This window comes from Neoarius graeffei, chromosome 12 (assembly GCF_027579695.1).
Source record: "Neoarius graeffei isolate fNeoGra1 chromosome 12, fNeoGra1.pri, whole genome shotgun sequence".
NCBI classification, from domain to species: Eukaryota; Metazoa; Chordata; class Actinopteri; order Siluriformes; family Ariidae; genus Neoarius; species Neoarius graeffei.
Window position 1 is genome coordinate 190,833 of NC_083580.1, and position 24,168 is coordinate 215,000.

General features: G+C 40.3%; 2 protein-coding genes across 2 annotated transcripts in view; one reads left to right on the forward strand and one right to left on the reverse strand.

Moving 5' to 3' along the window:
- The first annotated feature begins 69 nt into the window (after positions 1 to 69).
- On the forward strand, positions 70 to 15,077 carry LOC132895091 (pterin-4-alpha-carbinolamine dehydratase 2-like). The gene is made up of 4 exons (XM_060935280.1): positions 70 to 233; positions 3,939 to 4,070; positions 14,197 to 14,277; positions 14,815 to 15,077. Exons 2-4 carry the CDS (start codon positions 3,987 to 3,989, stop codon positions 14,908 to 14,910), a joined length of 261 nt encoding a protein of 86 aa, XP_060791263.1. The 5' UTR covers positions 70 to 233; positions 3,939 to 3,986; the 3' UTR covers positions 14,911 to 15,077.
- Positions 15,078 to 21,253: 6,176 nt separating this feature from the next.
- The window catches only part of pitx1 (paired-like homeodomain 1), a 4,612-nt gene continuing 1,697 nt past the window's right edge, over positions 21,254 to 24,168 (reverse strand). Inside the window, exons 2-3 of the mRNA XM_060935281.1 lie at positions 23,917 to 24,119; positions 21,254 to 22,348 (exon numbers count right to left, since the gene is read on the reverse strand). Coding sequence (XP_060791264.1) covers positions 21,869 to 22,348; positions 23,917 to 24,119 — 683 coding nt within the window. The 3' untranslated portion in view covers positions 21,254 to 21,868. The remainder of the gene's footprint in view (positions 22,349 to 23,916; positions 24,120 to 24,168) is intronic.

Consider the following 24,168-nt stretch of genomic DNA (forward strand, 5'->3'; position numbering starts at 1 on the left):
TTTACCCATTTATTTTTGCTTATTCTCATCACGTGACCAGTCTGAGCGTAAACGTGAACTAAAGCCCCTTCACCCTGCTGTTTTTATATTCAGTAACACGGGACCAGTTCTAGAGTCAGGGAAGGAAATCTGTACTCTAGGGAAGCTGTGACCGGCTAGTGGTAGTGTGATTGACGGGAGAGCAGAGCCCCATACCCTGCACTGTCTCCACCCCCTCACAGAGAGCAGAACAGGTACACACACACACCTGAGACCTCACTGGGCTTTAAACTTGTGACCCTATGACGTTAGGGCCAAACACATCTGAGCAACAGTTTACACACGGTTCTTTTCTCCTTCATTAGTCACAGTAATGAGCAAATCCAAGCTTTTGTTACATTAGTTATAATAGAAACACACGACTTTAGTGATGGGTGGCACGGTGGTGTAGTGGTTAGCGCTGTCGCCTCACAGCAAGAAGGTCCTGGGTTCGAGCCCCGTGGCCGGCGAGGGCCTTTCTGTGCGGAGTTTGCATGTTCTCCCCGTGTCCGCGTGGGTTTCCTCCGGGTGCTCCGGTTTCCCCCACAGTCCAAAGACATGCAGGTTAGGTTAACTGGTGACTCTAAATTGAGCGTAGGTGTGAATGTGAGTGTGAATGGTTGTCTGTGTCTATGTGTCAGCCCTGTGATGACCTGGCGACTTGTCCAGGGTGAACCCCGCCTTTCACCCATAGTCAGCTGGGATAGGATCCAGCTCGCCTGCGACCCTGTAGAACAGGATAAAGCGGCTACAGATAATGAGATGAGATGAGACTTTAGTGATGGCTTCCAGAGCCACGCCCACACCGGGTACATCCGGGTACTCTACAGTGTCTTGGCCCTGTATTTATTGAGTGAGAGGTTCAGTCACAACTTGAGACTTTCGTGGACATTTAACATTTTTGCGCAGGCAGAACAGCAGACAGCCCGTGTGTGTGTGTGTGTGTCCCTGTGCACGTGCGTTATGAACTGGTTAATGTTTATGAGGTTCTGCACTGAAAGTCGGAGTGTTTTATCCAAACGCAGACACTTTCTTCTGTCCACAGCTAAAATGGTAAGACTTCCTGTTTCCTCTGCGAGTGATTATTAGTGTTCTTCCTGTATCTACCAAACTGCTGCAGACCCAGAGTTAAAACTGAATCACCTCAGCGCTCTGATCCACACGCTTTAAAGCGATTGGAGGTCTGATATTTAACCGATTCTACAGTCCTGCTCTTACCGTTAACCCTAATGCACCGAGGTGTGTGTGTGTTAAATACGCGTTGCTTCGAAACACTATTATTGCTTGATTCAGTCTGCCCTAAACACGTGACTAACTACGTTGACCATAGCCACGTGACTGTTTTGAAATCTGAACTCGCGCGCGTTCGCTCAAGGACGGGAGGGGGTGTTCGACCCGAACCCCTTCACACCTGTCACTGCGGTCACACCTGTATGGGCACAGGCCCGTATACATTTTTGCATTGTGAGCTGGAGGAGTGCGAGCTACTGCTGCAAGCTCACGTTGTTGTGTAAACAGGTGGAGAGGAGAGTGAAACCCATCATCATTAGAAATGTCGTTTATGTTCTCCGACTTTCCACTGCCTTGGAGATGCCGTGATAAACATGGCGTATCCCGGTTAGCTCACTCTCTGCTCAGTATTCCATCGCTGTTCCTCTCACACGACACCGTTTTTAGTTGTAAATATCGGACATGTTCGATATTTACAATTCTAAAACGGGGAGGCTCCAATCCAGTCAGTGACCTTAAGATTATGTCTGTAAACACCTCACCATAGACGTCGCCAGACCCATTTTAGGGTAGCTCCAGCCACCCTATCTTATGGCAAAGCCACCCTATATTTTTTGCCCTTTTTTAAATTATTTATATTTTTATTTTTTTTCCCAAAAAAAACAAAGGCAGTAAAGCACTGAACATGAGCCATCAAGAACACAAGTTAATCCGAACAACAGTTTCTGCTTGCTTATTTATTGTTTAATGCAATATTATTAATATCGTTATGATTCCTCCTCATTGGCTCTGTGTCAAGCGTCACGTCGAGTGGTAGGCTAGTAGGACTTAAAAAACTACGCGGGCATTCTGCAGCAGGCGCGGTGCGGGCTTCCATTGAGTTGGGTTTGCAGAGAGTCAGAATTCTATGCTTTCATTTGCAGACACACACGGTGAGATTGTAATTTGATGTCAGTGGTTTGCATTTGCTTAACTTTACCTAGGCTATATTGAGTCTTCTGTAGAATGTTTACATGATGATTTGTGAAGCACTTGCCCTCTTCAGTTTGCGCAGGAATGCATGACACCTACCGTTGTTTTTTTCACATTTTTGTAGTTTAGCTGGTGAAGTTGCTTCAGCAAGCAATTAAATGATGAAAGCAATTTTAAAATAGAATAGAAATGGTGGGAAGTGTGTCCCCAAGGTGTGATGCTCTTGAAATAATGAATTGATTGACAGCCTTAGTAGGCGCGCGCTCTGAAAAATGTTCGGCGTGCGCTGCGCGCGCACAATACCTTTTCTCCTCTGGCTGCTAAGCTACCCCTGACTCTCAAACCTAGTGACGTCCCTGCACCTCACACTACAGAATTATTTGGAATGCTCCCGCGATTATTGGAAGCTGCAAATTGGACCCCAGATTAGCCCAATTATCCTCCGAATGCCCACAGAATACATGATGCAACCTTCTTGTTTTGAACTATGCGTATGCAAGCATAACCCAGCTTTTAGTAGGCCAAGGGAAAGTTGGAGAGAGGTGTTTTTAAAGCCGTATTAGGACTGGACTCTTAGGGCACATTTTATTTGAAGGTTGCAAAACAACCCGAGTTTCATCCCACAAAGGGGCGATGACAAAATGAAGCTTTCTTCCCGACAGTTATGAAAAAGAGCTTGAAGAGAAAAATGGAAGCTTTTCAACACACGTGAACGCTAGTGCCATCTGCTGGTGAAAAAGATGTACAGAGTAATGTGATGCAGAGGTTTTTGGGGTTATTAAAAAAAGAAATTTTAAAAGGATACTAATGATGCAGGCGGCACGGTGGTGTAGTGGTTAGCGCTGTCGCCTCACAGCAAGAAGGTCCTGGGTTCGAGCCCCGTGGCCGGCGAGGGCCTTTCTGTGCGGAGTTTGCATGTTCTCCCCGTGTCCGCGTGGGTTTCCTCCGGGTGCTCCGGTTTCCCCCACAGTCCAAAGACATGCAGGTTAGGTTAACTGGTGACTCTAAATTGAGCGTAGGTGTGAATGTGAGTGTGAATGGTTGTCTGTGTCTATGTGTCAGCCCTGTGATGACCTGGCGACTTGTCCAGGGTGAACCCCGCCTTTCGCCCGTAGTCAGCTGGGATAGGCTCCGGCTTGCCTGCGACCCTGTAGAACAGGATAAAGCGGCTAGAGATAATGAGATGAGACTAATGATGCAGGTTATTTCAAGAGACAAACAAATTTTATATTTAACCCAATAATAGTTCATGGCTTTTTACATCATAAGTAAATTGTGGGTTTAACTGAATTGTAAAATAAGACGGTTTGATTGTTCTTGCTGATTTTGCCAAGGAGATTATTTTTTATATTTATCATACAGAGACACCTTCATTAGTCCTCGAATGAGCCTCAAAACGCACCCGTGAGTTTAGGTTTCAAAACAGTCACGTGATTGTTTTCAACCTCATTGGTCACGTGCTTATGGCAGACAGAATCAAGCAATGTGTGTTTCGAAACAAAACTTATTTTTGGCACACAATTCTATTAAAATTCTTGTCTTTTTGTTATTATAATCAGCTGCATTAGAGGAAATTCCTTTTATACTTGATTTGCTGTGAGTTTATCTTGTCGTTTCTGTGTTTGACTAACAGATGGCGCACACAGACAGGTACATCAGTAGAAAAGTGATTATGGGACTGTGTCTGGGGGTTTAATTGACTGTGTGTGTGTGTGTAGGCTACAGACTCCCACTGGTTGAGTGCAACAGAAAGAGAGCATGCACTGATGGAGTTGAAGGCAACAGGATGGGTGGAGCTGGAGGAGCGAGATGCACTGTATAAAGAGCTGCACTTCAAAACCTTTAATCAGGTTCAGGATCTCATTAACACTGTCTCAAAAACACTGTCATTAAAACGTTCAATTAACACACTTGCCCTCATTTATGAAAAGAACATATGACAAAAAACTGGGCATGTGGTCACTTCCATGCAAAGCTTGGCATTTTCAATGTGGACATGAGCAGAGGCTACAGTCAAGTCTCACCTCGTGTACGCAAGTTTTTGAGTCAGCATGAACATGTAGTGTAACCTCGAGTTTCCCAAAAGCCTCTTAACACTAAGAGCGTCTTAACCAGGAGAGAGGGTGTTCATTGTGCTGCTCGCTTGACCATTTAACAATGATCTTTGTGCTACGATGCTTTTGGGGAAACTCTGTGCAGCACAATGCAGTAATCTGACTGAGTGGACAATTGTTATTACACAATATATTCTGACTGACATGTAAGCATATGCAGCCACATATTCATCACTTAAAAATGTAATATTATATTTTGTAAAGACCTACATCAACTGTGTGTCATATATCCCTAATGTAGGCTAAATTGGTATGTTCAAATTGTTTGCCATTAACGGGGATAATTTCTCTTTCATTTTGAGATAACTTGCTTGTTAGGTTACTGGTGACATAATTACAAATAAAATTAAGCAATGGGTAGGCTAACTGATTTGCAGTGTGATGATTTAGATGCTTATTGACTCATATATTTGAAAAAGAGCTTTGCCATTCATCAGATCTCAGCAATGGCACATCCGGCTCTGTTAGAAGACCTCTGTACATCCATATGACACGACAGGGTTTTTTGGGAGTACAGGGGTTTTATGGAAGGTGACAAGTGGATATTAAGTCGCTTTCGTCTCTCAAGGCATCCAGGGTAGTGGTGTGGCAGCACAGGGGGGAGGACACGTGCTCTCGCTCTTTCTCAGAGTTCAGTGTCTGGCTCTGATTGATCTGAAACCTCATTAAAATTAGGAAATAAAAAAAACTCCAACTGTGTAAATTTTGTGGGCAAGACTATTTTTTTTTTTCTTCACCTACATGTAAAGGTTTGTGATGTAAGCTATTGAGCTACTATTATATGCAGTATGTAGGCAATACATATTATGGATATGTACATTATATATTCGGACATCAGCTGGAGTTTGATTGTCGACAGCTACGTTGTGAAATCACTGCTGCGTTTATTTCCATGCTGCATTTTTCTGACTTCCTATGATGCTATTTTTCAAGCTGTCAAATACGAGGGAATTGGTTGGAGAAATAATTAATTCGATTGGACTTGAGATGTTAGAGCTTCTATTTTGAGGGTGGAGAAATTTCTCTTCTTGGTCGTGTTACACCTCTGCATGTCAAAGTCTGGGGTGAGGCCTCTGAACCGAGAATATTTAGGGGCGTGATATTTAAATGACTGGTTTTCAGCCACCACATTTATAAAGCTCGATCATTCTTGCACTGTGATTGGCAAGATACAAATGTTTCATGAATCACACGTGAACCCTGTTATGCTATGAGTTCTACATTCGAATCTGTGCTGGTTTCTATACTAGATTGATAAATGAGGGCCAGTGGGTCTAACGCTCTGTCTGATTAATGCTGTCATTACCACCATCTAATTAACACTGTCTTATTAACACATTTTCTTTGAAATGTTCTTTTTTTTTTAAAGATTTTTTTGGGCTTTTTTTCACCTTTTTTATTGGCTAGGACAGTGTAGAGACAGGAAATGAGCGGGAGAGAGACGGGGAGGGATCGGGAAATGACCTTGGGTCGGAATCGAACCCGGGTCCCCGGATTTATGGTATGGCGCCTTATCCACCTGAGCCATGATGCCCCCTGAAATGTTCATTTTTTTTAAGAGTATATTGAGATTATAAATGGGGAGAGAAACTTCTGGAATCAAGGCTACTAAAGAAGTGGGCAGAGTCACTGTTGAGTTCCAAAGTGGGTGGAGTCACTTATTTGTATTGCTAATCTAGATATGAGTTTTGAGCTCAAGCTTTGTTACTACACTTCCTCCTACTGATGTGTGTATGGATTAACTAAATCAAAAACCCTACCAGACCAAGCACCCCGCACCCACCCGTGTGTGTGTCAGTCCTCATCAGTCTGACAGGGAGCAGAGCCGACTTCAGCTGCAGCTGAGGTTTCCATCAGAATCATTTCTTTCACAAACAATCCAATTGGTTAAAATGTTTCATCTGTCGCCGAAAACCACAAACTGTCCAGTTATCCATGTGTTCCTCATCTCTGTCTGTCACTGTTTCTCTGTAGGTCTCTTTCTGTTTGTCTCTCACTCCATCTCTCCGTCTGTCTCTTTCTCTCCGTTGTTGGGTTTCTCTCTGCCCATGCTGTACTGATTACAGGTTCTCTCTCCTGCTTTTTGTATAAGGTTAAAGTGTCATGCTTTTGGGAGTTTTACTTGAGTTAGTTAATTTGTGAGGGTGTGTTGTCTCTTTTAATTACATTTTAGTTTATTAATAGGAGAGATTTAAAGAGAGACGGCCTTTCGATTTCATAAAATCGGTGAAATTTAGTTCGCTCTGAAATGTGGTCATTGTGATGTATGTTTATTTCTGTAATATCTCACAAAATATCAGGCCATTCTGTGGCTGGGAAGTTATTTAATTTGAAGGGATTACAGCAAATAATGTGCATGAAATTGCTTGACTGCGCCAAGCGAGCGGACAGAGGAAGTCCGTGTGCGCATGCGCAGGTTTACCTTCTTCTTTTGGGTTTTACGGCAGCTGGCATCCACAGTGTTGCATTACTGCCATCTACAGGTTTCCCTTTGAGCGTGCACTGACAGTTCCATCATTCTGTCGCTAAACGAACAGCTGATCACACCGAGGTGCTCGCTGAGCGCCCATATTTATTAGTTTAGTCCTGCGTTTCCTTTCCTTTGTATATAACATAACGTCTTTTCTTCTCGCTTTCCGTTACTTTAGTTGGTCTTTCACGTTTCATTTGCACACTCGCGTCCTCCATTTTTCTCTCCTGTTTCAAATTTGTGTCCCACAATGCCTTGCGTGAACGGGGAAAGCCCACCACGTGATGCATAACGTAGTATCTTGAATTGGGTCATGGTGAAGCAGGAAAAAATAGCGGAGAATTTAGGGGCACGTGACACTAAATTCATTAATTGTTCCATTTAAAAAATAATAATAATAATAATAAAATTGGAAGTCTGAGATTCGAATTCAGTAGCTTTCAGTCCACTAAACAAAAATGACTGGGTGTCTGGGGAAAATTCTTTTCATGACCTACACTTGAAAAATCAGAAAGGCCATCTCCCTTTAAATTTTCTAGGTGTTTGTTTATTCGACTTGGCCTCTGTGGTCAGTAGAACATGTGCATTTGAGGTTGTAAGTGTTAATGTTGAGGAGGTGCATTTCTGCTTGTGAGCAGTTATTGATGTAAGCTCCAAGATGGTCGAACTGTGGAGTTTCGGTGTGTTCTTTGCATGCTTCTGTACATCTTGGCAGAAATTCAGATGGCACTTTTCTATTAGGGGTATGCAAAAATATCGATACGGCGATATATCGTGGTACTTTGTCTTCCGATTCAATATCGATACTCAAAATTTGAATATCGATATTTTTTCAAATAATAAAATCATGTTTCAGACGGGTTGTAAATCTAGTACGACTTCCGCACCTCCACTCCGCGAGGTGTCGCTGTGCCGCTACCTCACTGCAAGGCACTCTTCGTCTTCTCTTTTTTCCCCGGCGGTTGCAGTGAGGAAAAAAAAACAGGCAAGCATGGCTGTTAACATAAACCTAGAGACGCCGCCGAACTTTAAGGCAGATGTTTGGAGGCACTTTGGATTCCAAAGGAAAGGAGAAAAAAAAACAGTGAGCCGGACAAAGAGAATGCACTTTGCAAAACCTGTTTCGCTCCAATTAAATTAAGATGCTCCAATTAAGATGCACACTGCACTTTTCAATGTGTTTCAGACTGTTGTTCCTGCAAAATAAGCACAAGTTAAATGTTGTCAGGTATGTGTTCTCAAGTTTACAAAGAACAAATTGATATTAGTGTTAGCACTGAAATGTCTGTGCAGTCTGCAGTGCAAGTTTTAAGTTTTCATAAAACAATTTGATTCTGCTTGTTAAGCAGCACTGATGTGTCCATGCTTACAGAAAAATTGATAATACTAGCACAGAAATGGGAATTTTCTGTATGTTGTAGTGAAGCAACTCTTGGTTTTGCCAGCAGTAGAATAGAGACAAATATATGTCTGGCAAGAGTGTGTAGTTATGTATGTGAAATGTAATTTTACAGTGGTCAATAAATTCTGATTTTCTTCAGTGACGCAGATATTGTGATGTGGTTGAAATTTCTTGCAATATATTGATTATCGCAGAATCGCTGTACCGTGATATCGTTATCGTGGGCAAAATATCGCCATAGTATCGTATCGTGAGGTATCTGGTGATACCCAGCCCTATTTTCTATGGCATTCGTGCCCAAAATAATTGTTTTTGTTGGATGATTACAATCTGCAACTCACTATTATATAAAATGATGGGTTTAATTATATGGTGGGAAATACTTAGCCATATTTTAATTAGTGTTTAAATGTGTTGTGTGATATATATTTTAATAGTATAATGGAATTTTCTTATGTTCACTAATGCAATCATGGCCTTATAGAAGTTTCCAGATGCGTTCATTAACAGCTGGAGATGTAGTGGGTTTGTTTGTAAGTCTGGTACCTCAATTGTCTAAAGTGGAATTTTTTATTTGTGTGATCTGGCTTTTTCCTAGAACATTGTAATTTTCTTAACATTTAATGTCATCTGTACAGTTTTCCTTTAGAAGGGAAAGGTTCGCTTGCAGGGTGTGTGCTGTGGAACAGAGCAGAACCAAGTCGACTAAATATAATAAATGTTTTATTTCTTCTCTGCATCGGTACTGCCAGGTTCGAAGAATGTTGAAGGATGTCAATTTATTGATTTACAAAATAAATAACCTTGTTGGACACCACACTCTGCGTGAGTGTGGTTGTGTTTCAGCTTGTGCTTCATGACAGTCATTCTGTAATCTGCCTAAATGCCCCTCAGAGTGGTGTGGGGGGGGTTGTAATGGCTCGGCCCCGGTGCCAGTGGTTCTGATTATTGAAGCCCCTGCAATGTGTCACAATGAATTAGTGGCTGTGTGACAGACAGAGGGTGCAGGGGGAGCGCTCATGGTGAGGGGAAACAAAGAGCCGCACGACCAAAAACTCCTTGACCTCTCCAGCTTGGTGTCGGAGGAAACAGTCTTGGTGCTCTCTCCATCCACCGTGTGTGTGTGTGTGTGTGTGTGTAAATAAGTGTTTTTCAAAACTTTAAAAACATGAAGGAATTGAAATGAGGTTTTTTATTTTTGGTTTATTATTACAGAGCTGTGAAGTAGCAGATATATTTTTAGTAAGAACATGGACATAGATTGTGGCATTTTGTCATTTTAAATGTCTGAGTGTTTTGAATTCAACTCGGTTGGAGTTCCTGTGAAACAGCCAGGGATTATAAAGTTAAACTCAGTGTAAGAAGTTATTAAGTTGAGTTAAATTGAAGCTCCATGCATTACAAGGTTAAAGTCACACTCCACTGCACCAGTTCATTTCACACTTTACCCTCCAGATTTGATGTGAATGAGTGAAGGAAACATTTTGGACAACAATCAGCCGCTGCAGTGATTTAATAATGGCCCAATGTTCCTAATGAGAGCTGAGAAAGAGCAGGCCATCGTGCCCTCAGCTCACGTTGCAGGAATCTGACAATTATGTTAAACTGATTGCGAGGCGGTTTGTATTCTGATATCCAACCTGATCGCCAAGCTGCCGATCGTGTTACATCATGTGTTGGAAAATTGGTTACAACACACTAAAGACTTGAAGCAATTTCCTGCCACGAGTGGCTGTGCGTCTGTGTGTCCGTGCAGCCACGGCAGCGTGTGGTGTACAATGGCCTTTCAGTGGTCTAATTATCCGCGGAAGCATTTAGGAGCTTAATTGAGATTGCAGAGGGAAATTGCTCTGAAATCGCAGTGAACACAGCACACCGAGGATCTGGGCCTCTCTGCGGTAATTAGAATTCTCATAATCACTCAGAATGGCCTCTGATTGGTGTGTGTGTGTGTGTGAGAGAGAGAGAGAGAGAGAGAGAGAGATACGAGTGTCTCACCCACTCCATCACCTGCTCTATATGCACTACAAGTTGAGTGCACCTTGTTCTGTATTATCTGTACTAGGGTTAGGGTTAGGACCTCACGCTGGAGCCCCAGGACTTTTGGGAGCATTTTGTTACTCATATTATTCTGTTTTTAAAGAATTTTACAGCCCCAAGTGTAACTCATACACACATGTACAGGTAACTGCCATGTCAACACTGGAAATGGTGTCCAACTACAATATCCAGAACACAACACTGCCTACAGATTTGGCCCAACATCCACAGAAACGGTCACCTTCACATTTACCAGGCTACTAATCTCTCTCTCGCACACACGTGTGCCTCAACTCTTTCAGTAATCACAGCCACACAGTGTATATAAGCACTCTTAAGGCCTCTGCATGCTCTTGCGACAAGGCTTTCGCAGATAGCTTTTCGCAGACAGTTGTAATTTATCGTTGAGCGGGGAGTAATAGGCGTGCGCGATGTTATTCACCGGCACAACGCAAGGGGGCACGAAGTCGCTAGGAGTAGTTGGTGGGTGTGGTTAGTGGAGTGTTTATCCTCCGGTTACTTATAATGACTAGAACTGGAGTCGTATAGATGTATGTACTTCCTCAATCAACCGCTCTTCATGCTGCTCCATCTTCGCTCGCGTTTTTAAAAATGCCGGTCGTGAAAACAAAACAAACCGGGAAAGTAGGGAAGCGGAAGTGCGTTACAGCGGATGTAGAGTGGACCAATCAGAGCCCTCTTGTCTGCGAGGCTTCTGTGGTGGTCACAATTTTTGGGAGGTGCGCGCAGAGCGTCTGCAAAGGTGGGGGGGCTACGCAGACATTGTCTGCGACGCTATCTGCGAGGACTGGGTTGTCAGCATAAATTGGCCTTAACTCTAACTGCTCGTTGTTAAGTATACGTTCTGTGTTCTCATCGTTACCAAGCAGTAGCTTCTTCTGGATTTGATCTGGTTTATGGTTTTCATGTTTTGTCTAGCCCTGTTTATTCTGATCGTACATTGCCTGACCTTTGCCTATTCTCTGACCCTGTTTTTGTCACACCTTTTTTGGATATGTCTGCAAGTTTGATAAGTTTTTGTTTACCTGTACCGGTGTCCATACCTGTACCATATCTGCTGCCTGACAGTATCACCTGCTAGTGATGGGCCTGATCATATAGGGGGCACTGTAGTCCAGTGTTTTATGGTTTGGCCAATATCTCCTGAATCATGAGACCTACAGACAAATAGCATTTTCACTAACTGTTGGGCAAATGAAGTTTGTATTTGGATCCACCCACTTAAGGCCACTCCAGAATCGCACAAAGTTTAGCATGTGTCATGGTAAATAAATGTACTCTATCAATAAGATAGCAGTGGCCAGTGATGGGAATAACGGCGTTAGAAATAAATGGCGTTACTAACGGCGTTACTTTTTTTAGTAACGAGTAATCTAACTAATTACTTTTTACATCGTTATAACGCCGTTCCCGTTACTTACAATAAAATACTATGCGTTACTTTATTAAAGCTGTTCTCATCTGGCACGCTGCTCATTCAGCCTTTCTTTACTCTGCTTTAGTGTGGGGCGGGGAGACGCGAGACAACGGCACAGTAAGCCAATCAGAGTAGATTTGGACAACATACGTAGGTAGGCCACGCCTACTGCACTACTGTGCGCTCTTTCAATCAGAAGACCCAGCGATGGCGAGCGGTCAGCCCAGCACTGCGCTTTCACACTGGAAATACAGCCAGGACTTTTCATTACTTGAAATAAAAGGCAAGAGTGTTTACGTGCAATGCACATTATGTCGAGGAACAAAGCGTTTGTCCTCGTCAGTGGCCAGTAATTAGTAACATAATTTTAATAACTACAAAAATATATTACATTTGATAGATGTCTTATCTCACATTGTCCCACAAAAATATTAATATAGTGTAGATAACATTACTAATTGGTTCTGTTAAGTGTCCATTTCAGTCATTAAACACATTTAACATTCACTTTTATTATGATTACACTAATTGAATTTGATTTTTTTTTTTTTGAGGGGGAACAAAATGTAACGGAATAATTACTTTCCCTGGTAATTAGTTACTTTTATGACAAAGTAACTCCGTTACTAACTCAGTTACTTTTTGGGAAAAGTAACTATAACTAATTACTTTTTGAAAGTAACGTGCCCAACACTGGCAGTGGCTTTGCTAATTTCTGCCTGAATTGAGCTTTGTGACTTTATTATTAACATTATTACTCTAAATCATTGCTTGAAGGTGTGAGTAACATTCAGGGTGGGGGATAAAGGAAAAAATTCAGATCAGAGTGTAATTATGGGGTATTAAAGCAGATGGGATACAAGTAAAGCTGTGTAATAATGAGAAACTGTAATAATGGGGTTTGGGAAAAGAAAGGAAATCTATTAGTAATGAGAGTAATAAAGGGGATAGTATTAATGTAATTAGAGTTTGCGAACAGAATAATCGTGTGAATAGAGTAATAATGCTCCAAGAAGTAATCGGTGTGTCTATAAAATAATAAAACTCTCAGAATAATAATGTATTTTTAGAGTAATAATACCGTACAACCCCAAATCAGAAAGTTTGGATGGTATGTTGAAGTTGAAATTAAAACTGAAAACGATGATTTGTAAATAATCTGAGCTCTACTGCACTCAAAACAATACAACAGCACATTATTTGATGCTTTACTTCATTAATTTTATTGTTTTTTTCAAAATAAACATTTTAAATCTAATTCTTGCAGTACATTTAAAAAAAAAAAAGTTGGGACAGTTACCACTTGATAATGTTCCCGTTCCTTCTCCCAGCACTTAAAAGCTGTTTATGGACTGAAGACTCCAAGTGACGACGTGTTTCAGGTGTTATTTTTGTCCCGTTCTTCCTGTAAACAGGTCTTAAGGTGTGGAACAGTTCGGGGTCGTCACTGTCATATTTATCATTTCTAAATTCTCCACAAGTTCTCTGTTGGGGACAGAGGGGACACGCCCTCTTCTTCCACAGCCACGCCTTTGTAATGTGAGCAGAATGTGGTTTTGCGTTGTCTTGTTGAAATCTCCCTGGAAAAGACGTCGTCCTGAAGGCAGCAGATGTTGCTCCAAAAATCTCAGTGGACTTTTCTGCATTAATGCTCCATCACAGAAGTGTAAGTTACCTTTGCCAAGGGCACTGACCCAACGCCATACCATGACACACCCTGGCTTTTGGACTTGTTTCTGGCAACAGTCTGGATGGTCCTTTTCCTCTTTGGTCCGGAGCCCATGGTGTCCATTTCTTCCAAAAAAGACCTGGAATACTGATTCATCTGATCACAATACCCATTCCCAGTGTGTGATGGTTCGTCCCAGACGCCTCCGAGCCCAGAGAAGTCACCCTGAGCCCTTTACACACTGAAATTCCTCCAGATCCCTTGAATGGTTTAGTGATCTTATGTACCGTAGAGGGTGAAATATCCAAATCCCTTCCTATCTTTCTCTGAGGAACATTTGTTTTTAGACATTTCAATAATTTTCTCATGTATTTGTTGATAAACTGGAGATCCTCGGCCCGTCTTTACTCCTCAAACACTCGGCCTTTCCTGGACACTGAATTTGTATCACATCATGATTATAGTCACCTGTTGTCATCACCTGTTTCAAATCCACATCATTATTTAATTGTTGTACCTCATTACTTGCCCTAAATTTCCCCGTCCCAACTTTTTTTGGAAAGTGTTGCAGGTCTGAAATGCAGGAATGGATGGATATTAACAAATGAAATGAAGTTGACCAACAAAACATGAAATATCTCGGGTTAATTCTGTCTGTAATGAAATACAAGTCACAGTTCATTTACAAATCGCTGCTTTCTTTAAATTTCATTTTCCACACCGTCCCAACTTTTTCTGTTTTCAGGTTGTAATTGTGTGGTAATAATGCTCTCAGATAAATAAAAATGTATATTTAGAGTAATAATTCGCAGGGATGCGTGTACTGTTTGTCTTTTACTGCAGGCGTTTGGATTCATGTCTCGAGTGGCTCTGCAGGCAGAGAAGATGAACCATCATCCGGAGTGGTTCAATGTTTATAATAAGGTAATAACTTCCACTGAGCGCCTCTCTGTCACCCTGCAGCAAGCATTTAAACAGCCTCAGTTAGTGTTTAACGTGAGCGCCACGTTGAGCCGAGCCGAGAGGCCCCACACACCGCTGCCAAGCTTTCAGTATGTCCACACTGACATGGCTCATGCTAACACTGCTCGCTCACATTTCACCCTAGAACAATGAGAAACCAAGAAAATCCTGTTTAGAGTTTTTTGTTGTTTTGGTTTTTTTATGGTGAAATCCCCCCCGTGTGTGAAGAAAGTAGCCATGGTTTTGGACAAACGGGCTTGAAATCCAACTGAAGCCTCTGTGTTAGCAACAGCGCTTCTGCTGTACTGTGAGGAATTCCACCATTAATCCTCTCTTTATGAAAGGCTCTGGGCTCTCACTCTGCTACTTTGTGTGTGTGTGTGTGTGTGTGTTTCCCTCACAGTTGAATCTCGTGTGTGTGTGTGTGTGTGTGTGTGTGTGTGTGTGTGTGTGTGTGTGTGTGTTTCCCTCACAGTTGAATCTCTTGTTGTTTTTCAGGTCCAGGTCACATTAACAACACATGACTGCGGAGGCCTGTCGAAGAAAGATATCCGTCTTGCCAAATTCATCGATAAAGTCGCTCTGACATTGTAGTGCTGTAAAATGGTGTCACATTTCCAGATTCCAGATGAGTGTGTGTTGTGGGCTGAGCTCAGACTCTCACTGAGTGCTGGACTGATCTGGGAACTGCTGTAAACACAGAGGCTTAAAAAGTTCTCCAGTTACTGTAAACAACTCTTAAATAAAGAGCATGAATATCAGTGTTATTGTCATTATTACATGAAGCTGAACAGCATAAAATTAATGCAATAACACCACAATTGGAGCATGTACAGGACATGAGAACAGTGCAATACTACTACAAGATGACTGTGATGTCACATGTTTGTGTGTAAGTTACTGGGAGACAGACAGATTTAATTACTGGATCGCGTTGGTGTCGTATGGTTGGGAAGGTGATGGACCTGTAGCGCCTCTGCGATGGCAGTTTGACAGCGAGGTGGTGGACAGGATGTTTGCGGTCAGCAGCAGTTTTCACTGCTCTCGATTTTGTCGCGTTCACAGCCGATGCCCTTCTTAGCCAAATGGACTGTGAGCTGCTGCCTGCTCCTGCAGATGTAGGAGGCAGAGAGGAAACACACTGTGATGGAGGAGGTGAGCACATTCTCTATAGCGGCTCACTATAATCTTTTCAGGATGGGTTTAGAAATATTGCGCTTCCTGAGCTGGTGTGGCTATTTCTTGAGGATGGTGGTTATGTTGTTGGCCCATTTCAGTGAGTTGGTGATGATGATCTCCAGGAACCTGAAAGACTCGACACTGAACCCAGCTGAGGTGCAGATTGTTGGTCGTTATGTTCACACAATGTTGTAAGACTTCACTTCTACAGGTAACCTCATCACTACAGGCGTGTCTCCCACAAACTCGAGTACAGTGATGGATCTCTCTCTGTTACGGTGAGAGAACCCAGCCCTGTGGTGATCCTGTACTGACTGTCATGGGGTCTGAGAACTTCACATGATGATGTTTACTTCCTGTCAGAAAGTTGGTGATCCACTGATGGATCTTGGAGTGTACATTCAGCTAGACGAGATTGCTGTCGTGGAGCTCAGGAACAACAGTGCTGATGATGGTGATTGATGCATCTGTGCTCGGAGTTCTCAGTTATTGTTATTGATTAAAGAAACTCTGCGTTTGTGATGCTGTTTAAGCTACTGAATATAAGCTGTGTGTGTGAGTGAGTGAGATGTGAGCACAAATCTAATTGTCTTAAATGTCTAAATTATGGCAGAAACCTTAAAGACAAATGCAGCCACAATGAGCTCATCCCAGCGGAAAATGAAATGCTCATAAATATAAACGCTCGCTCCTGGAAGAGAACATTCTGTCTGACAGCCCATGCTTATTTTCATCTTTGACATAACTGGAAAAAGACCAAAAGTGAACTGTGTGTTCTGATTAAGGTCCTATTTGTCTCTGCTTTCATTTATGGACTTTTTAAAATGTAATGACAAACAGTAATCGATCCAGGACTCTTCTCGTCTTGAGAGAAAGTAAGTGATGTCACTGGCCTTAATGCTAAGATGAAGCAACTGATCCAGAATCAGGTGGGAAATACTGAGAGAGAGAGAGAGATCGACTGACTGTGTTTAAATAGATGTTTTAGCAGCATTCATTTTAATAGATTTTGTTTCTCAGGACAGGGGACACAGAAGAAGCACCAGAAGAAAAAAAAAAGTCAGAAAAAAGGGTAGTTAAGTAGCAGTTTGCATATGAGCTAACATTGTATGACCACACTTGACTAATGTCTGACAGAGAGCTTAAGATCAGTGTGCAAAACACTGGGGTTTGGTTTAAGACTGCACAACAAACATTCATGTACTAGATAGTTGACCACTACATGGGGGTTAGTGACTATACACCGCCAGCCAATCTGTCTGTCTGTGTGTGTGTGTCAGAGAGAGATGGTTCAGTAGTGATGTAGGCACATCCACTATAGTGATTTGATGATGCTGAGGGCCCTTATAGATGCTCAGTGTGTTTTCAGACGAACTGATATTTACACTGTGCTCAAATCATTCAACTCCATCTTTTAATTAATGTAAAGTTCAAGTGCAAAATATATTAGTGTTAAAGATTGTAATAATAATTAAATCCCATGAAGTAGCTGCATTGCTGTACTCTGTTATAAACTCCATAGGTTCAGCATCAAGTACCACTGAGTAAAATAAACACATTTTATGAAATAATTAAATCAAATAAATGCACAACTTTAAAGAATGAGACCTGTGCCTGGAGGAAAGAATAAGGTTTTCACTGTTCACATGTGTGTGTAGTCATTACAGAGTCCTTACTGTTCATTTTGTATCATTATTTTAATCTTAAATATTAATCGTTTTCCTATCTGTTGTTACATAGTCATTATTTTGAGTTATGCTTTAGGGATCATTTAGTAACTGAGTATTTTGGACTTGTATGTGTTGTAGAGTAACTCACAGCCATGTAATTATGTATGTAGTTCTAATTATCTCATCTCATTATCTCTAGCCACTTTATCCTGTTCTACAGGGTCGCAGGCGAGCTGGATCCTATCCCAGCTGACTACGGGTGAAAGGCGGGGTTCACCCTGGACAAGTCGCCAGGTCATCACAGGGCTGACACATAGACACAGACAACCATTCACACTCACACCTACGCTCAATTTAGAGTCACCAGTTAACCATGTCTTTGGACTGTGGACTGTCTTTGGACTGTGGGGGAAACCGGAGCACCCAGAGGAAACCCACGCAGACACGGGGAGAACATGCAAACTCCACACAGAAAGGCCCTCGCCGGCCCCAGGGCTCGAACCCAGGACCTTCTTGCTGTGAGGCGACAGCGCTAACCACTACACCACCGTGCCGCCCTAGTTCTAATTATTTTTAATTAATATATGTAGATATTTATGTAGTTATAATTATAAGATTATGTATCCATCCATCATCTCTGCCGTTTATCCGTCAGAGTCGGAGGTGAAGCTGGAGCCAATCCCAGCTGACTTCAGGTGAGAGGCAAGGTTCACCCTGGGTGGGTCATCAATCTATCACAGGGCTACACAGAGATGAACAGCCATCTCTCACACACACACCTCTGAGCACGTGTTAGAGTCATCAGTTGCCTGAATCCACATGTGTTTGGACTGTGGGAGGAAACTGGAGACCTGGAGGAAACCCACACAGACATGAGGAGAGAACGTGAGAACACCACACAGAAAGACCCCAGTCAAATGAGAGGTTCGAACCCAGAACCTTCTTCCTGTGAGGTGACTGTGATAACCACTGCACAGCTGTGCTATCTAATAGTATATAAATTATATATATATACAGTGTGTGTGTGTGATTTTTATATATACGTATATATATTCCACAAAATCGAGTCATTCATGAGCCGATGGACAATGAGGCGTGTAGCACCGAGTTGGCTATAAGCCATGTACGACAAGATTGAGTGGAATAATGGTTTTATTCTATCCACATTCAATGGATTTGGAGAAAGTGTTTTATTTTTTGCAAATTCGACAAATAAAAACTTTATACAAAATGTCTGACAGTCATTTCCGCTTAGAATGTAAACAAACTGGTGAAATAACAGCAGCAAAAATGCTATCATAATCATTCTTGAAACATAAAAAAAGATACGTTCTTACCATCAAATACTTTTATTCCATTTTTTTTTTTGTATTTTTGGGGACTTGTTTTCAAGTTGAGTTTTTATTTCATCCTCAGTTGGTTCAGTAACACACTCCACCATTTTGTTGTCGTTGTTGTTCTTCTTCTTCTTCTTAAGGTTTTTATGGTTGTTGGCAAACCAACTTAAAGGTGCATTACCGTCACGGACAGGGCTGGAGTGTGGAACAGGAGATTGGGGGGGGGGGGGGGGGACTATATTCTTTTTAGCTCTTTCTGTTTCTTTTAAATATGTGATGACAAAGCCGCCATTTTGTTTTTCTCTACTCAAGGTATATGAGCTGATATTCTAGTTGTAGAGTAGCCAATCAGAGAGCGCGATTGCTCATATCCAGTGAATGTGGATAGAATAGATACATACAATTGTTTTGCAACTGTTGCATGCAAATAATGGAGATGTGCTAAATGCAAATTTATTTTCATCAGCCATCACTCTGCATACATCACCGCATGGATTATTTTTGGATCCTTCTGCACGACATGCAATGTATAAAGCTGATTGGCTGATGCATTGGTTTCCATCAGAATTAACCGTGACCATCAGGTCTTATTCACATTGCTGTGAAACTCCTCATAGTGAATATATTTAAATATACCTTAGGATCAGAATGTAAACACAAAATGTTGTAAATATGAATTATGCACTGGATTCACCTTCCACAGCTACACACACACCGTGTGTGTAACCGCTGTTATTTTTACAGCTTCATTTACACTGCGTGCTTATTTCAGTCTGCCGTGTGTGTGTGTGTGTGTGTGTGTTAGTCAGTCTGTCATTCGGGGCGCTGTTGCATGATTTCCTACAGAAACACTGACTCGGAGGATTTTTATCGTGACCCTGTTTCACCGAGACTCAGTAACGGGGATCATAACGGGATCACGAGGAGCTGCTGATGTTCTCAAGCTCAGATCTGAATGCATTAATAAAACAGTGATTTATCTTCTATGTTTTAACTAAATCAGTTTATTTAATCTGAATTTGTTTAAATATCTGTCTATCTACACACAGGGCAAGTCAAAAGTCTGTACACCCTTTCTAATTAGATTAGATTAGATTAGATTAGATTAGATTAGATTAGATTAGATTAGATTAGATTAGATAAGATAAAACTTTATTGATCCCTTTGGGCGGGTTCCCTCAGGGAAATTAAGAATTCAGTGTTTTTTCTTTATTTTTATGAATTAAAAGTCACTCCCTGTCTTAAAGTAATCGTTTCTCTTTAATTAGTTGTTCGGTTCTTGACATAATATGGATTACTATAGTTGTGTTATAGGGCTATTTACTTTATTTTTATTATTTACTGTTTGATCTCAAATGCATTAAGAAGGTAAGCAACTCATCCACTAATTATCTTTTGATGAGACACAGCTGTTAATAGAAAAGTATTCCAGGTGACTCCCTCATCGAGCTGCTTAAAAGAATGATAATAGTGTACAAAGAGTCATCAAGGGAAACTTTGAAGAATCTAAAGTGTGTGTGTGTGTGTGTGTGTGTGTGTGTGTGTGTGTGTGTGTGTGTGTGTGTGTAAAAGTACATTTTTAAATTGACACTATATATACACTAATGATATTTTGTATTATTGGATATATTTATTTCTTTTTGTTAAGTGTATGCTTTATAAATAATAACCTATAGTAAATAAACTTGGAAGACATGTTTCTGATTCATTTCATGTGTAAATTCTGGCTATATAAGAAGATAATATTAGATTTTCTGTTTCGGGAGGACACATAGGTTATTCCAGTTCAGGTTAAATAAACAGTTTAATGTGAGGTGTTATTAGCTTTCCGTCATCTCCTGAGTCATTAATGCTGATATGAAGTGAATAAAAACGCGATAAGGTGATAAAGTGAAGGAGCTGCAGCTCGCGCGCTCTTTTAATGAAATTAAACTACGGAGTTTATAATCCACTGTTAAAACCTCTCCGTTTTTATTTAATTATTTTGAATAATTTCGATTATTTCGGTAAACATTTGGTTTTATATTAACATATGTTCAGAAAAAAAAGATTAATAATTTGTACTGAATTTAGAATAAACCTAAATCTGTGTCGGACTGTGGCGGAGGAGATGCGAACCATGAATCTGACCTGGGGAAGTGTCCAAAAGACGACCCAAAATCGCCAGGAGTGAAGATCCTTCGTTGCTGCCCGAAATGTGAGGAGGCATAAAGGGCAGTAAGTAAATAAGTTAGGATAAACCTGATTTAAAAATAAAAAATCTAATGGATCAGTACAGTTATAGGCAAATCTGACTGGAAAAATCTTCATTTAAATAAGGGGAACTGAAGTCTGAAAATCTCAGTGAAATTATTTTTTATTTAATTGTTATTTTTAAACAAATGGCTCGTGCGATTTCCTTTACAGCTGCGCCGGAAATCCGGGGACGTGAGCTTTTGGTTTATTGTATAAAACTGATATCTAAATTCTGGTCAGTTCACATATAAGCACATTTTAATTCAAGATGTAGTTATTTAGGTTTGAGTAGTTTATTATTATTATTATTATTATTATTATTATTATTATTATTATTATTATTATTATCCTTCACCCGCGGAGGTTGTGCGGCTTTGTGTAGAAATTGTGTTGTGAATGTGCTAACACTGTTTAAGATCACTAATTATAGTGCTTAATTATTACCGAATTAGTTTTAGGTCTTTAGCTAAAAAGCATATTTCATAGCGACAATTATTTTAAAATTTGTTTAACCATTATTTCTGTTTTATTTTCATAAACATGTGAGGACAAATTCCAATCCACATCTGAGTACAGAGTTGTTTAACCTACAGTTCTTCTTTACATTTCTGTACAAAACATTTTGGGTTGTTGTTGTTGTTGTTTTTTAACTCACAAACATGCGGTTTATATCGGATCAGTCAAATAAACAACGATGGCACAAACATGTTTAATAAAATAATAATAATAATAATAATAATAATAATAAATTCAAATAAAAAGCAGGCGAAGCTACATAACGGAGAGAAAGAGATTAGAGTTTATATACACTCCGCTTAAGCAGTCTGATTAAATGGCCCGGAAGTGGCAGATTTTGATTTTTTTTTTTTTTATTAAACGCAAAAACGTTCACTTTGTTTTTGTTCAAATACATTAAACTATTTACAACTGTTGCAATGTAACATCTTCACTTTGAAATCCAAGCACGTGGATTTGATTAAGTCATTGTGCAAGTTCAGGTAAACAAGCGAGTCACAAAAATCCATCCGAATAATATAGACAAACAAACAAACAAACAACAACTATAGCGAATCCAGTTTTGGTCGCGCGGACGATTCACCCATTTCTATATTTTACGTCTCCGTTAATCCGTTAGCTGTTGTACTGGCACGCGGATGCTCCGTATCCGAAACCGGGATGCTGCTTGGGTTTGAGTCTGAGGGTCGCGAGACCGGAGCTGCACGTGTCCCGGTAGACCCCGTATGGCGCGGGGGGCGGGGCTCCGTACGGGCACGCGGAGGAGCTCATGGCAGAATTGATAGAGGACCCGCCGAGGCTGTTCAGGTTGTTGATGCTGTTCATGCTCGAGGCCATGCTCATGCTCATGGAGGAAATGGAACTCGGGGACGAGAGCACGGGTTGTGACGTCAGTGGGCTCATGGAGTTAAAGAACGGGAAGTTCTTGGGCGCGAGCCCCTTGTTGGTCCAGTTGTTGTAGCCGTAAGCGGGGTACATGTCCTCATAGGGCTGCACGAGACCACCGAACTGCGGCAGATAACCGTTTTTACACAAGTCCATCTGCTGATTCCGCTCGCGCTTCCGCCACTTCGCCCGCCGGTTCTTAAACCACACCTGAGCCAAAAATAAAACAAATTTTTATAGATAGATAGATAGATAGATAGATAGATAGATAGATAGATAGATAGATAGATAGATAGATAGATAGATAGATAGATAGATAGATGTTGTGGTTATTGAACCATAAATAAAAATATAATTCATAATTAACTGAAACAACATTCTATCAGCAAGCAACAAAATCATATAATTTATATTTATTTAGCAGCATCGTCGCTCTAGCTTCAGGAAATTATCATAAAAATTAGGCTTCAGTATTGTCTTCTTCATGGGTGTAAAAAAGGACTGTCTTTGTCATCGGCTCAATTTAAACAGGGGAATAAAACAATAAAATAACAACAATAATACAACAGAAATAAAACAGTGATCAAGCCAAAAACATAAAACAGCAGTAAAACGGATCAAACAAAATTATTATTCCTGTTAAATAGATGCAGAATTTAAAATGTGGGGGGTTTTGGTGTAAAAACATAATTCACGCAGAACTGATAAAGCGAAATTATTGGAATTATTAAATAATATAAACTCGGATAATATTTAATTAGTTATAAATTTGACATGACATTCCACAGAAAAAAGAGGCTGCTTGTTTTTCACCGAATTTACTGAATATTTATTGAATGTATATCTAACTACAAAACATGAAGGTTAGATTGAGAGAATTACTTCACAGTAAATGAAAGACATACGCGTGTATAAATATGTGGATTAAATTAAAAATTCACATTATATCTTATAAAAATGTATGTACAATAGAAACAGATAAAGAATAAGTAAATTAGTGATATTGTAACTTAAAATATAAGCGTTTAATAGTAACTTAAAAGATAAACTCTAGTAGGCAGAGAAAATATATTTTAAAAACAATGAATAGTTCTGTGATGTTATTATAAAGGCTAAGAGTTCAGTGCTTTGTGATAATTAAAAATTAATGCAGAAGTTAAAGAGAATTGCTAGTGGCTGCACTTTTTTTGTGAATGCTAAAAAAGTTTTAATAAAAAAAGTTTTAAAACAAAGTTTTAAAATATTCTGATATTAAAAAAAAACACACAGAATCAGCCAGTGTGCAAAAAGTCTGTCATCAAATATCCATATATTTAATTCTAATTTTATTCTTATTTTAGTTTAATTTACTATTAATCTTTTTGTCAGTTTAATTTGTTTAATTATTTTTGTCTATTTTTACCGAAATTGACTGAGTTAAAGAGGACCATGTTTTTGCTCAAAAATCACAGTTTATTTCTTGTAGAACTTTTGGTATTAAATTTAATTTCTGAAAACAGGTTGTGGAAGTGTGAACGCGCGTTTGCTTTACTGGATTTTTAATTATTATGTTAAATCTGGTTTTATAGTGATTTTGATTAGTATTAAATAATACTAAATTAAATACTGGTGGTAAATTTTATGTATTAAATGTATATTGCAGATTATTAGAAATACGTATAAACTCTAAATTAAATATTTTCCAGACATGTGCTATAATATAATATAATATAATATAATATAATATAATATAATATAATATAATATAATATAATATAATATAATATAATATATCTTACCCGGACTCGCGCCTCTGTCAGATTGGTCCACACGGCGATCTCCTCGCGCGTGCTCATGTCCGGGTAGCGGTTCCGCTGAAACGTGGCCTCGAGCTCCTGCAGCTGCTGGCTGGTGAAGTGAGTCCGCTGCCGCCGCTGTTTCTTCTTCTTCGGATCGTCGGGGTTTCCGTCCTCAGCGCGCTGCTCCACAATCCGCTCTTTCTCTGCGCGATTTATTCACAATTCACTCAGTTTACATTTATTTTAGCGCTG

What these genes read in the sequence shown, in the direction of transcription:
- LOC132895091 (XM_060935280.1), top strand. Translation starts at nt 3,987, where the DNA reads ATGGAGTTGAAGGCAACAGGATGGGTGGAGCTGGAGGAGCGAGATGCA. An exon ending in ACTTCAAAACCTTTAATCAG is followed by an intron (nt 4,071 to 14,196) that starts GTTCAGGATCTC and finishes CTTTTACTGCAG; the next exon opens with GCGTTTGGATTCATGTCTCG. An exon ending in GGTTCAATGTTTATAATAAG is followed by an intron (nt 14,278 to 14,814) that starts GTAATAACTTCC and finishes GTTGTTTTTCAG; the next exon opens with GTCCAGGTCACATTAACAAC.